Here is a 15,513-nt window from a genome sequence, read left to right on the forward strand (position 1 = left end):
CTACACATAGTCAAAAATAATTTACCACCTGAGCAGGATCCTTAAACAATTTTCACTTGGTATCAGGAAAGAAAAGATTGCAGAAATTTTCTTTCTTATACATCTTTGTCTGGTTTTTATGTATATGGGAAAAAATATAATTAACTAGAGAAAAAAAAAAAAAAAAAAACAGTTGCTATAGGAGCTCTTCAAGATATGCTGAATAACAAAACATTTAACAAGTTCTGCAAAACTCCAAAAAAAATTCAAGTAGTTTATTTTTATGACTTGTACAAAATTCAATCTCTAATCCTGATTATAAAAAACTTTTCAGAATTGAATCTGCACCATTATTTTTAAGAGATATTATTTCTTCACAGAACAACCACTAAGAATCTTTAATTTCTACACGACTATCATCATATTAGTAGTGGCAAATGATGCAAGGAAGCAAGCTTATACAGCAACAGCAGAAAAAAACAACACACACACATGCATGCACGCACGCACACCTCAAACCTTCGCATATTACCTGCAATCAGCAATATTAAAACAGTTCCTACACATAGTTAAAAATAAGTTCCCATCTGAACAGGATCCTTACCCAAACAATTTTCACTTGGTATTAGGAAAGAGAAGATTGTAGAAATTTTTTTTCCTATACATCTTTGCCTAGTTTTATGTCTAATGGCAAAAATATAATTAAATATAAACTAAAAAAAAAACACTTTTCAGAATTGAATCTGCACCATTATTTTTAAGGCTATTATTTCTTCACATCACAGAGCAACCACTAAAAATCTTTAATTTCTGTAAGACTATCAACATATTAGTATTAGTAGTGGCAAATGATGCAAGAAAGCAAGCTTATACAACATCAGCAAAAAAAAAAAAAAAAACACACACACACCTCAAACCTTTGCATATTACCTGCAATCAGCAATATTAAAACAGTTCCTACACATAGTTAAAAATAAGTTCCCATCTGAACAGAAACATTACCCAAACAATTTTCACTTGTTATTAGGAAAGAGAAGATTGCAGAAATTTTTTTCTTATACATCATTGTCTGGTTTTATGTCTACTGGCAAAAAAATAATTAAATAAAAAAAAAAAAAAGATAAAACCATCTGCTGTAGGAGCTCTTCAAGACATGCTGAATAACAAAATATTTAACACGTTCTGCAAAACTCCAAAAAAATTAAGTAGTTTATTTTCATGACTTGTACAAATTTCAATCTCTGATCCTGATTGTAACAAAACTTTTCAGAATTGAACCTTCACCATTATTTTTAAGGGCTATTACTGTATTTTTGTTTCTGTTTGTAAATCAAGTTAATATACATAAATTACATTTTATTGGTTTTACCTTTTTGTGTCGATATGCTTTGCTTCTCTCTCTCTCTCTGTCAGAATTTTAAAATTAAATGAATTTTTTCATTTTCTGTTATTAATGGTATTGAAAAGTAATTAAGTAACATTTTAGCAATTAATTACAAGTTAATTATAATTATAACATATTGACCCTAATTATTTTCACTTCATTGCAGAGATTTTACAATGAAATAGTCATTCAACTTTTTTAATTATTTATTTCCTCTCCTGGACGTTAACAAAAATTGAAATGCAAACCACGTTTCAAGGAACTGTGATTTAAAACAACAAATGGCAACATCAAGCCCCTATTTTCTACTGAATTAAAATTTGGAATATAACTCATATTTCAGACATTTTGTGATTAATGGAATAAGCAAACAGTTCAAACGAATAACAGGATAACGAAATAATTCATTTACATAAATAGTAAATTCATAATGTGACCATCTCACAAAAAACAAATAACTGAGATGTTCACAGAGCAACCACTAAGAATCTAATTTCTGCATGACTATCATCATATTAGTATTAATAGTTGCAAATGATGCAAGAATGCAAGCTTATACAGCATCAGCAAAAAAACAAGCATGCACACCTGAAACCTTTGCATATTACCTGCAGTAAACAATAATAAAACAGTTCCTACATATAGTTAAAAATAAGTTCTCATCTGAACAGGATTCTAACCCAAACATTTTCACTTGGTATTAGGAAAGAGAAGGTTGCAGAAATTTTTTTTCTTATACATCGTCTGAATTTATCTCTACTGGCAAAAATATAATTAAATAAAAAAAAAAAAAGGCAGAACCATTTGCTACAGGAGCTCTTCATGACATGCTGAATAACAAAATATTTAACACGTTCTGCAAAACTCCAACGTTTTGTTCCAGCAATCAAACACCCGCTGGCTAAAAGCAAATTGCCGCACGTCTATTCTACAACTTGCTCTCCCCAATCTGAATTTATGCCCCATAAATTCAGATTGCAGTAAGGAAATATAAGCAAGAGGAAGAATCCCATCAGCAACGAGCTTGCTCAAACCATTCAAGGCCTTATACACCTCACAGATGCCTAGTCTCAAGATGCTGCAATTTGCAGACCTCAAGTCGTTCTTGGTAAGAGCAACAATTTGTTCCTTTCACCAATCTCTTTGCCGTTCTCTGTACTCCTTCCAGCAGCTCTACATCCTTCCTAAAATGAGGAAGTATGCAGTAAGGAAGTATCCAGGCCTGTACGAAATATTCAAGATGTAGCCTGACCATTGCCTTATACATATATAAGGGGATAATCACCTTCTTATCCCAATTGGCAAAATTCCTGTGTATCACTGACAAGATCGTATGAGCAATGCAACTTGTCTGCATTGTTCGTAAAACTTCATATCTGACTGCACAATTACCCCCATGTCTTCTTCAATCTCCACTATCCTGAGTGTATTACTACCCAGTTGATACATTACTCTGGGGTTACTGCTACCTGTATGTAATACTTTGCACTTGTCGATGTTAAACTTCAGTTGCCACCACTCAGCCCAACTGCTGAACCTTTCTAGATCATCTTGCAGTAGCATACTATCATTAACAACCCTGCCACCCTTCATATAGTCTGCAAACATGGACATTAAGCCTGATATGCCTTCATCAATTTCATTAATAAATACAGAAAACAACAATGGGCCCAACACTGAACCCTGAGGGATTCCACTAATACCATTTAGACCATGAAAAGTAGTGCCCATTGAACACCACTCTCTGTCTTCTCCCACTCAACCACCCCTTTCAATAGCAGCAACCTGCCCTTACACCATACACCTCCAATTTGTATAGTAGTCTTCATTTTGAGGCAACCATCATGAGGCAACTAGAGGGAGTAATACTCTTGATCTGATTATCAGTAGTGATTCTTCATGCATTAAGAATCTACAATGATCACAGTGTGCTGAAGTGGGATTTACTCAAAAAGGTAACTACCATCAGGGGTAAAGGCGACTATGGTAGTCTGAGACAGTACTTAAATTCTATACGTTGGGTCCAACTGATGATGTTAACAGCAGCAAATTCAAAATGGGAGGCATTCAAAGAATTAATCTTGGAAGTTATTAGGCTTTTACATACCAACTAAGAAATATTGTTCAAGGTTTAAGCCTAAATGGATATCAGATGAACTATGAGACATGTGGCAAAGAAGAAAAATGCATGAGATACATATAAATTAATGGGTGACATGGAAGCCTATGATAGATATAAGGTGGTCTGTAACCAAGTCACAAAGGAGATTAGGCAGGCAAAGGCAGATTATGAGAAATCTTTGGCACACGATGCAAAGAAAAACAGCAAAAGGTTCTTTACTTATGTAAACTCTAAAAGGAAAGGGATGAATCAGGATGGTCCACTGGTTATTAATGGTTCAACTGTTGATGATCCTGCTCAGGTGGCTAACAAACTAAATGAGTATTTTGCATCTACATTCACACATTAGGAGTTATTAAGGGAGGGGAATGCCAGTAGTGAATTAAAATGGGAGTGAGCTAGATGATTTTGTAATAAATGTGAGGAAAGGAGAGGATAAATTGTTGAAGATAAACATAAAAAAGGCACAAGGGTTAATGGGATCTATCCAGATATATTAGAGGAGGCAGCAAAGAAAGTAACCAAACCCTTAGCCATAATTATGAGAGCTTCCTTGGACTCAGAGGCGGTACACATGGACTGAAGTTGTGCAAATGTGACCCCAATTCACAAAGAAGGATCAAAGGGAGACACAAGTAATTATAGACCTGTTAGTTTAACTTCTGTTCCAGAGAAATTAATGGAGGCACTGGTTAAAGAAGCACTGCAGGATCATCTAGAAAACAAGACTTCAGTTATAGCTAGGACACAGCATAGTTTTGTTAATGGGAAGTCTTGTCTGACCAATTTGATTGGATACTATGATGTGGTTACAAAGGAACTAGATTCAGGGAATAACTTTGATATCATATATTTGGATCTTAGAAAGGCTTTTAATACTGCTGCACATCGAAGACTGCTGCACAAATGGGAGCAGTGTGGCATTGGAGGCAAATTGCTGCTATGGATAAAGGGATGGTTGAGTGGGAGAAGACAGAGTGGTAATCAATGGACACTGCATTCGGGGACTAATGTTATTAGTGGAGTCCCTCAGTGTTGGTTATCTTTATTTGTTTTTTTTTTTTTTTTTTTTTTTAGCAGCATTAACAACTAAGGCCATATTGCTCCCCGGATATGTGGTGGTCATTCTCTGACCTTTCCGCATCCTCCGTATTTAGTGGTCACAGGTCTAATCAAGAAGCATGTGCTATGCACTGCTGCTCCTATCCACCTGACTACGGAGGTGCCTCAGTGTTGGTTCCATTGTTGTTTTCTGTATTTATAAATGATACTGATGATGGTATATCAGGCTTAATGTCCAAGTTTCCAGATGATACGAAGGTTGTTAGGGTTGTAAAGGACACTAATGACAGTATGCTGCTGCAACAGGATCTAGAAAAGTTGAGCAGATGGGCTGAGAGGTGGAAAATGAAGTTTAACATTGACAAATGTAAAATACTACATATGAGAAGCAGTAACCCCAGAGTAATGTTTCAACTCCGTGGTACTACACTGACAGTGGTAGAGAACGAAAAGGACCTGGGGGTAATTGTGCAGACAGATATGAAGTTTTCTGAGCAGTGCAGATGGTCGGCAAGAATAGCTCATGGTGTCTTGTCAATGATATGCAGGAATTTTTCTGGCAAGAATAAGGAGGTGATTATCCCCTTGTATAAGACAATGGTCAGGCCACACCTTGAGTACTGTATACAGGTCTGGAGGGCTCATTTTAAGAAGGATGTAGAGCTGTTGGAATGGGTACAGACAAGGGCAACAAGATTAGTGAATGGAATGAAGGGTTGCTCTTACAAAGAAAGGCTTAAGTTTTGCAGATTACAGTGTCTGAGAACTAGGTATCTGAGAGGTGATCTGATTGAGGTGTATAAAGCCTTGAATGGGTTGAGCATGCTCAATGCTGATGGGATTCTTCCTTTTGCCCAGAATAATCAGCTGAGAGGGCATAAATTCAAATTGAGAAAAGTCAGTTGTAGGATAGATGTGCAGAAGTTTGTCTTTAGCCAGCAGGTAGTTGATTGGTGGAACAGCCAGCAGGTAGTTGATTGGTTGTAAACTTCCACAACAAAAGACTTCTATCTTTTGTTGTGGAAGTTTTTTTTTTTTTCTGATGATATGCTTGCTTTCTTGCATCGTATACCTCTACTAATATGCAGCGGTATCAAAAGTTTTCATAAAGTCCACGTATATGTATATCAAAAATATGTTTTGCATTCAGTTCCTTTGTGACCATATCACAATATCTAATCAGATTGGTCAGACAATGTTTCCCCTTAATAAACCCATTCTATGTCTGAACTATAACTGCAGGCTTGTCTAGATGATCCTGCATGCTTCTTTAACCAATGACTCCATTATTTTCCCTGGAACAGAGGTCAAACTAACAGGTCTGTAATTACTCGTGTCACTCTGATCCCCCTTTGCAAATTGGAGATACATTTGCACATCTTCAGTCCATGAGTACCTCCCCTGAGTCCAAGGATGTTCTCATAATTATGGCTAAGGGATTACTTACATCCTTTTGCTACCTCCTTTAATATAACTGGATAGATCCCATCCATCCCAGGTGCTTTTCTTATGTTTAACTTCAACAATTTCTTCTCCACTTTGCTCTTAGTATTACAAAATCATTTAGCTCCCTGTTAATAGTTTTATAAGCTTCTGTCCTCCACTTCCTTACAGACTTCCTCATGTGTGAATGTAGATGCAAAATGCTCATTCCTTTTGTCAGCTGCCTGAGCAGAATCATTGACACCGAACCATCAATATCAAGTAGGCCAATCTGATTCATCCCCTTCCTTCTAGAGTTTACATAAGTAAAGAAGTCTTTGCTGAGTTTTTTTGCATCCTTTGCCATATTTAACTTACTGCTTTCATAATACTCAGTTTTCAACCTGCTCTCTGAATGAATTCTATGAATACTATTTGGAGTCGGCAGATTTTTGACTGCTACAACATGCTCTGGTCTTAAGAAGTCGCAATAGAAATTCAATGGGTAGTTAAACCAAATCCATAATTTATCAAATTTATTTATAGTCACAGTTTCTACTATTTCATTTTAAGTTGTTATGCTTCAGTGGACCTACAGAACTGTAGTATTCTGCAATTAGCAATCTACACCTGAAATTCAACTACTACCAAACTGTAGTAGTTAACTGCAGTTCTACCAATGACTCCCTTTGCGAATTGGAGATACATTTGCACATCTTCAGTCCGTGGGTACCTCCCCTGAGTCCAAGGATGCTCTCATAATTGTTACTATTATGGGAGCATCCATAATAGTACGATTATGAGTAAATCCTTAATACAACTGTAATTAAGGATTTTTCTTTTTTTTTTTTAACTGGATATATATAACTTATCTGTAAAGTTTATCCAAAATGCTGTCACATATTATTGATTAGTTTATTATCCATCACTGTTTTGATATTCATACTGTATTTGTCTCTGTATTTATATCTTGCTGGTCTTTAATAATTGTGATTGACAAGGAAGGCAGCCATTAAAAAAAAATAATAATAATTATTAATTTCCTGACTGAGGAGAGCAGTATTTTGACTAATATTTCTAGATTTCACCTCTATCTGAAACATGAATTATAGGAGTTACTATTCCATGCTTTTATTTTCTTTAAATATAAAGCTTTATTTATATTAATATTTTATTATATTAATACTGTTTTAGTTTTCTATTAATCTTTATTGCTTTTTAAATTGAGAAAAGAGTATCCCATGTGCTGCACTGGAAATCAAAAATTGTCAGAAAAGTTTTTTTTTTTTATGGCTAATTGAATAATTATAGTCCTATTCATTACTTTTGCCTTTTAATTTACATATTACACACCTGTTTAATACTTTGTATTAAACAGGTGTGTATTAAACAGGCATGGTTTATACAATTTTATATAAAAATTTTATAATTAAGTATTAAACAGGCATGTTTTTTCTTTTTCTTTTTTTTGGCTAACGCTTTATAAGCAGGCTTTCTTGCATCATTTGCACTAATAATAATAATTATGAATTGCTAGACAGATTTAAAAAATATCGAATGAAAATAAACAAGAAAAGCCAATAATAATAATAATAAAGTTTTTGCCATTTTATTTAGAGTTTGAGGTCACTGATCCCCACATTGAAACGTAAACATTCGGGTAGCATTTGACAGACACAAAGCAAATAAATGTATTTTTGTCAGCTATTTGTGTTTAGCCAGCAAAATCAAAGCTCTAAAACAGGATTAGACACCTGCTGCTGCTGTCATTTCAGAGAAGCCACTGCTTGCCTGGTATCTGTTAAACTCAACGCAAAAATCAGTCTCATAATATATTGAAATCAAAACATAATATACTATAAACCAGTTGACTGGGCTAGCCGGGTGGGTAAAGTGCCTACATGGCAACCCAAAGGTCGCAGGTTCGATTCCCGCCTCGGGCTTGGATCAAAGTACTGCAAAAACCTTGGGCGGTGCATTATGGTCACAGTAGCCTATGCGCCAACAACTACCAAAAAAAAAAAAAGAGAATTTTGTGTGTACATGGTATAAAGGTACATAGAAGAATTTACAAATTTTAAAAATGTGGCACATCTGTTAGTTCCATAACAACAAATGAAGGTAGGATAACACTAAGCTAACACCAGTTTTCAGAAATGTTAACTAATGATGTGTCCATACACATGCATGAATAAAAACTTTTTCTTGCACAATAAAGTTTCTTAATTATTACAGTTTTCACTTGAACTAGAACCTATATGCCAGAATATTAAGAATAAAAATTAATTTTAAAAACTAAAATATTTATAAGATTATGACTATACCTATTTCTGAAACAAAATCTGGGTTGAAAACTTTTGCAATCAAAATTTCATCATACTTTTCAACAATGGCTAAGCTCATTAAACTGGAAATCATGTTGCCTGGATGTCTTCGAATTTCTTCCTCTCTTGAATGTGACGCTATCTCATTCATTAAAATCTGAAAGAATTTGTCATCCACATTATTTTTATAAAATGTTGCACAAAATAATAATTTATCGATCTCCTTCAAACGTAACATTTCTGTTTTTTCAGTAATTCCGCAAATAACACCAGAAAGAATCTCATGATGATATATTTCAAAATTTGTCACTAACAGCGCAGCATGTACTAATACCGTTGGATGCCATTTTGAAAGAAATGGTACACATCTATTCAAAAATCTTTTGTAATTCAACATGAGGCCCATTCTCAAGCTACCGTGCAATTTTTGAAAAATGCATCCACTTTTACGGAAAATTTTAAGCAGGGCACTCATCGTTATATCAGAAGCTTTGTGGAGTTCTTCTGATGCTTTGTTAAGAATTAATTCTAAGATAACTGGATTGGTAATTCCATGTGCGGTTTTAAAAAATCCGAGACATATAATACCACATTCTTCAATGCTTATATTTTTAATAACATCAAAAAGCTTTGCTTCTAGTTGTGACATAACACAATGTGAAACTTGCCTTTGCAAATTGATGTAAAAGGCTAACTGTACAACCTGATAAGGTTCTAAAGACTGGAGTTTTGGAAACAATCTGTCAATCAAGATAGAATTATATTTGGTTATTCGACTCACTCCAAGATGAAACCAGTGGTCTGCTATCAGAAGTTGCTCTTGCACTTCCCATCTTTCAATACGATCGCAACATTCTATATCGAGGACATTCCACAGACGTTTGAAACTGGAGGAATACACCTTATATACTGGTGGCCACAGGTATAAATAACAAAAACATCTTTTAAGTTCTTCATCATTAAAACTCGATAATTCCATAACAATCCTACTGATTGTCCCCTTGTGAACAGACTCGTCTAAATTCAGTTGTTGCTTTTTAATGTTTACGGTTAACCACCTAAATTCTTCTAAAACCATCCCACTCTCCCTATGAGTTAATTTACCAAAAACATCTTCCAGGTATGACGCCTTAAGAATAGAAGAATTATATGCAGTCAACTTTTCCATAACACTATGTGCATAATAGTTTTCTTTCCGTTGTTGGAATTTAGTGTAAGCTGTGATGGTGGCAGGCAGTGATGACATATGGATGCGTGGAGTTGTTATCTTCACCCAAATTGGATAAATCCTCACAAAGCGCATTCTTATTTCTAAAATTGTGATCCGTATTTTGTTTTCAACAAAAGTGATAAATAAAAACATTTCCGAACACCGATATTCCCCATATCGACTGCATAATCCCAATTTCATAATTCAGATGCATTTAAATAAATATTAAAGAACTCGCACATATTCTAATTTAAAACTGGATAAACATTACCGCTTCAAGTAACTAAATAATCTGCTCAACATCACTTTCAAGAAGCACTATAACATTTATCAAAGAGTAATAAGATACTCTGTGGCACTTATTACTCTTATCACAGAGTAATAAGATACTCTGTGGCACTTATTATTCTTATCACAGCATCAATAAAATCGAATGGATAACGTTTATTGAAAGTCTCGAATCAAAGCCAACTACAACTTATCATAAATCTTCCGCCACCTCACCGAAACTGAAATTCTTAAAGAACATGCGGCGCTCTCTGTATTTGATTCCACAAAATTAAAAATAATGAAAAATAACATCTTTTAGTAATTTTTTTATAAACTTTTAACCTGTTAGGCGCAGACAGAGGAGAAGGTGATTCTTGCACAACTTCTATTAGAATAAGTAGCGACTTGGAGCGAGGGGTGCTGGGGGTTTCAGGGACTAATGGCAGTCATCCTGAAACAGGTGGGTATATGGGAGTGTCAGATTGTAAGAACAAAATTCTTACACTTATCCTAGCGAATGTTATGTTATAAATATTATAACATAACAAGAAAAAATATGTATATATTAAATAATATTATTTACATAGGATGATTTTCAGCTTAGATTGCGATCGCTCTGTACCATACAGTCAAGTAGGGGAGGATTAACGTAACAACGGTGGGTAGCAGGACGGTACACATGACAATGGGAGCACTGGAACACTAGTACAAAGGGAGCACCGAAAGGCCAGTTCATGGTCGCATAAACAGAAAGTGAGCAGCTCTTTGGAAGAAAAGAACAAGGGAACCGACTCCCCCTTGTGGAGAGGAAGATTTTAAGAACTAAGAGGGTGAAGGAAACCCTGGATGCGATATACACTATGCGAAAATGGCTAGCCGCTAGATGAAACAGACCGACTCCTTGAGCACTTATTAATTTCAAGGAGCGGTAGAGAAAAAACAGAGTGGACTAATAGCGGTAAGTGAATCGGGAATGATCACAAGGAAATATCTAGAAATTTCTAGACGCCCAGTAGTTCATCGAAGTTTCTGGAAATTTCGTGAACAGGAAGTTACCCCAGGAGAGGGAAGGGCCAAGAAAAACGGAAGGAGTGGGAGAGAGCGAATGAGAATAATGAGATGATGAAGAACGAACGACGATTGGATCAAAATAGAATGAGCGACTGAAACAAAAAGGAGATGCAAGACAGGGAAGGAGAGGTTTTTTTGTGGGAGAGTTGTGAGTTTTAGCAGTTTGGAAGTTTTTGAGAGTTCCCGTGGAGATGCCTGAGTGATGTGCGGCTGGAAAGAAATCCCGAGAAGTGCCGGGAGAATCGCCAGAAAGTAGCGGACAGAGAAATGAGTTGTGGGAGTTGCTGTTTAAGAGTTGTTGAAATAAGAAGGAGATAACCGATGAAAGATGGAAACACATATGCTGGAGCTGAGTAAAAAGGATCGAAAAGCCTTGGTATAGAAAGATAAGGAAGACCTACATAGCCAGGCTTCTTGATAAAGCAGTAAGAAGAGTCCTGATAATTCTATTATGCTTCCCAGTGTCGTCGAACTGATCAGACGCCCAAAAAGCAGGCCGGAGCAACTTATTTAATAGCCGTATGGAAAGAAGAGCGAGTTCCTGAACGTAGGAGAATCCCTGTAGATGAGCAGCAGATCCTTGGCCGATGAATAATTCCAGTTGGAGCCTGATGATGCCCTATGCTGTTGATGATGGTCGCCCCTGAACTGAGAAAAGGTTGTGTAAAGGGTGATTCCCTAAGTTATTATGTAAGTACGAGATAATAATTTTAAGCTAGATTTGAGAGGAAGGACTTTAGAAAAATGTCTATTTAGTTGATAGTAGATTTGGTATTGTCTAGCATAAAAGGAAGGAAAGGGTTCATAAGATATAGATGTATGTACTTCATCTCAAGGATAAGTTAAAGCAAGGAAGATTTAGATACATGTACTCGAGACTGGTATGTTCTAAGTTAAGATGTAAAGGTGGTCTATGTACATGAAACGTTACAAGATATTAAGATTGAATTATTTTGGAAGGGATAAATTAAAGAAAGATTATAGCGGGGATTTATAAATCTAGGACAATATCCATAGAGGTGTTAAGCTCACTGCTGTAATTCCAGTTGGGAAGTTTAACTGTTAGAAAGTAAAGTAATGTTATGAGATGTAACCTAAACCAGAAGGAGAAAAGGCAGAAAGACACGAAGAGACATAATATATCAGTTGCGATTAATTTTACATCTTAACACACATATAATGCCAGTAATTAACATTATACCAATTGATGTTGTATGATACAATTCTTTAATGTATATACTGTGAAATAAACAAATTTGCATACGTTTATCATGTGTAGTATTGAGTCATTCTGAATACTCAGCCAGTCCAGAGGAGACATACACGAACTATTATTCCCCCAGAATCTGTGATCTTCTGTGCAGTATACAAGTCAGGTGTTAACGTGGAGGGGGGTAAATTAAGGGGGAAATTTAATTGAGAAATACAAAGTTAAAAGAGGTGGGTCTGGAAGGTTAACGTGATTTATTATTAAAGAAATAAATAAAAATAAATAAATTTTCTGTTTATACTCCGGCACGACAACCAAGTCAGTAGAGTTTACAATAAATCGTCAATACAAATATTTATCGTATTTAGTAGTCACGGGCTTGAACCCCGGTCCACTCAAGGAACGCGTGCTATGCACTCTCGCTCCTGACCACTCGGCTACTAAATAATAATAATAAAAAAAAAAAAAAAAAAAAAAAAGTATTACCATCCACTAACCACCCCCCATAAGATAACTAGGAATAGCAATAGGTGCATGTCTGCTTGCATCTATACCAATGCTAGAAGTATAGTAAATAAATTTAATGAATTTGAAGTGTTGTTGAAGACATCAAAGGCGGATATTGTTGGGATATCAGAGACGTGGTGTCACACTGATATTAGGAAGGCAGAATTGGAATTTTGGAAGTACAATGTGTACAGAAAGGATAGACAGGATATGAAGGGAGGATGTGTCATGCTATTCATTAAGAAAAAACATAAAATCAAAAGAAGTGCATCCAGTTGATATAGATGAACAGTGCACTGTTGAGTCAGTTTGGAGTGACATAAGCACTACGAAAGAAAAAATAAGAGTAGGAGTGTGTGTGTAGGAGTGGCCTAATTACTCGAATGAATACAATGAACAATTGTACAGAGTAATAGAGTGGGCTAGTAAATCAGAATGTCTTATAATGGGGAATTTTAACTTCCCAGATATTGACTGGAATTGTGGGTTGGTCACTCACACACTAGTAAGAATTTTGTGGATTTATTGGATGATTGTTTTCCCCAGCAGCATGTTCGAGAGGCAACCAGAGAGGGTAATACTTTTGATCTGGTTATCAGCAGTGATCATTTGTGTATTCAGAATTTGCAGATAAAGGAACCACTACATAGCAGTGATCACAGTGTACTAATGTGAGATTATTAGAGATATAATTACCATCGGGGGAAAAGGAAAGGGTTTTTGCTTCCGTAAAGGTAAGTACAATGGTCTCAGACAGTTTTTAAATTCTGTAATGTGATCAACTGACGACGTTACCAACAGTAAATTCTAAGTGGGAAGCATTCAAGGAATTAATCGTGCAATCTACTAACAGTTTCATACCTATTAATAAATATTGTTCAAGGTTTAGGCCTAAATGGTTGTCCAATGAACTAATGTTGTTGTTCTAGTTGTTTTGTTTGGGTTTTTTTGGCACAAGGGCCTCTTGGGCCATATTGTGGCTGAATGAGACTCGTGGCAAAGAAGACAAATGCATATAAATTATAAGGCGACACAGAAGCCTAGGGCAAATATACGGTAATCTCTAATCAAGTCACAAAGGAGGTTAGGCAGGCGAAGGCAGATTAAGAAAACTTTGGCAAGGAAACTAAGAAAAACAGCAAGGATTTCTTTATTTATATAAACTCTAAAAGGAAAAGGATGAATCTGATTCGTCCACTTGATATCGATGGTTCGACTGTTGATGATTATGCTCAGATAGCAAACAAACTGAATGAGTATTTTGCAACTACATTCACGCATGAGAAGTTATTAAGGTTTGAAAACGGCAGAAGGTTATGAAATTGTAGTAAGGTGCTTAATGATTTTGAAATAACCGAGGGCAAAGTGGAGGAGAAATTGTTCAAGTTAAACAAAAGAAAGACACATAGGATGGATGGGATCTATCCAGTTATATTAAAGGAGGCGGGAATGCACTAAGCAAACCCTTAGCCATAATTATGAGAGCATCCTTGGACTCAGGGGAGGTCCCCACGGACTGGACAAGTGCAAATGTATCCCCAATTCACAAAGGGGGATCGAAGGGTGACACGAGTAATTACAGACCAGTAAGTTTAACTTCTGTTCAGGGGAAAATAATGGAGTCACTGGTTAAAGATGCATTGCAGGATCATCTAGACAAGACTACAGCAATAATTCAGACACAGCATGGGTTTGTCAAGGGAAAGTCTTGTCTGACAAATTTGATTCGATTTTATGATGTGGTTACAAAGGAACTGGATACAAAAAATAATTTTGATATCATATATTTGGATTTCAGGAAAGATTTTGACACTGTTGCGCATGGAAGACTATTGTACAAATTGGAGCAGAATGGTACTAAGGGTAAGTTGCTACAATGGCTAAAAGGATGGTTGAGTGGGAGGAGAAGAGGGTGGTAATCAATGGGTGCTTCGTGGACTAATGTTATTAGTGGAGTCCCACAGATTTGGTGTTGGGTCCACTGTTGTTTTGTATATTTATCAAAGATATTGATGAAGGTATATCAGGCTTAGTGTCGAAGTTTGCAGATGATGCAAAGGTTCACAGGTTTGTTAATAACAGTAATGGCACTGTGCTACTGCAACAGGATCTAGAAAATTTGGGCAGATGGGCTAAGAAGTGGCAACTGAAGTTTAACTTTGATAAATGCAATGTACTGCATATAAGTAGAAGTAACCCCTGAGAAACGTACCAACTGCGTGGTACTACACTTAAGGTGGTAGAAAATGAAAAAGACCTGGGAGTAATTGTGCAGTCAGATATGAAGTTTTCTGAGCAATGCAGACAGGCTGCCAGGGCAGGTCATGGGGTTTTGTCAATGATATATAGGAATTTTGCTAGCAGGGAAAAGGAGTTGATTATCCCTCTGTATAAGGCAATGGTCAGGCCACGCCTTGAGTACTGCGTACAGGTCTGGAGGCCTCATTTTAGGAAGGATGTAGATTTACTTGAGCGTGTACAGAGAAGGGCAACAAGATTGGAGAGAGGGAATGAAGGGATCCTCTTATCAAGAGAGGCTTAAGTTCTGCAAATTGCAGTGGCTGGAGGCTAGGCACCTGCGCGGTGATCTGATTGAGGTGTATAAGGCCTTGAATGGGTTCAGTACGCTGAATTCTGATGGGATCCTTCCACTTGTTCAGATTACGAACCTAAGGGGGCATAAATTCAAATTAAGAAAAGACAGATGTAGATTAGATGTGCGGAAATTTGTCTTTAGCCAGCGGGTGGTTAATTGCTGTAACAAACTTCCATCTGTCGTTGTGGAAGTTGATAGGTTGAATAAATTTGAGGAGGAACTGGACAGGCGTTTGGAGGGAATGGTGTGATTTTTTTTTTTTTTTTTTTGGCTGATGCTGCATAAGCTCATACATTTGCTTTCTTGCATCACATGCCACTACTACTACTACTACTACATCTGGTGAGTATGGTTTC

At 36.2% G+C, this 15,513-nt stretch overlaps 2 protein-coding genes across 2 annotated transcripts in view; both read right to left on the reverse strand.

Moving 5' to 3' along the window:
• Positions 1-8,877, reverse strand: part of LOC150089299 (non-canonical pre-mRNAs endonuclease FASTKD5, mitochondrial-like) — a 237,230-nt gene extending 228,353 nt beyond the window's left edge. Inside the window, exon 1 of the mRNA XM_090368479.1 lies at positions 8,294-8,877. Within this exon, the coding sequence (XP_090224605.1) occupies positions 8,294-8,768 (475 nt within the window). The 5' untranslated portion in view covers positions 8,769-8,877. The remainder of the gene's footprint in view (positions 1-8,293) is intronic.
• LOC150089300 (uncharacterized) lies at positions 8,776-9,764 on the reverse strand. The gene is made up of 2 exons (XM_090389941.1): positions 8,962-9,764; positions 8,776-8,803 (listed from the first exon to the last, which is right to left on the reverse strand). Exons 1-2 carry the CDS (start codon positions 9,702-9,704, stop codon positions 8,776-8,778), a joined length of 771 nt encoding a protein of 256 aa, XP_090246067.1. The 5' UTR covers positions 9,705-9,764.
• Positions 9,765-15,513: the final 5,749 nt, after the last annotated feature.

Source organism: Mastigoproctus giganteus, chromosome 2 (assembly GCF_048544385.1).
Source record: "Mastigoproctus giganteus isolate SK-2022 chromosome 2, ASM4854438v1, whole genome shotgun sequence".
NCBI lineage: Eukaryota > Metazoa > Arthropoda > Arachnida > Uropygi > Thelyphonidae > Mastigoproctus > Mastigoproctus giganteus.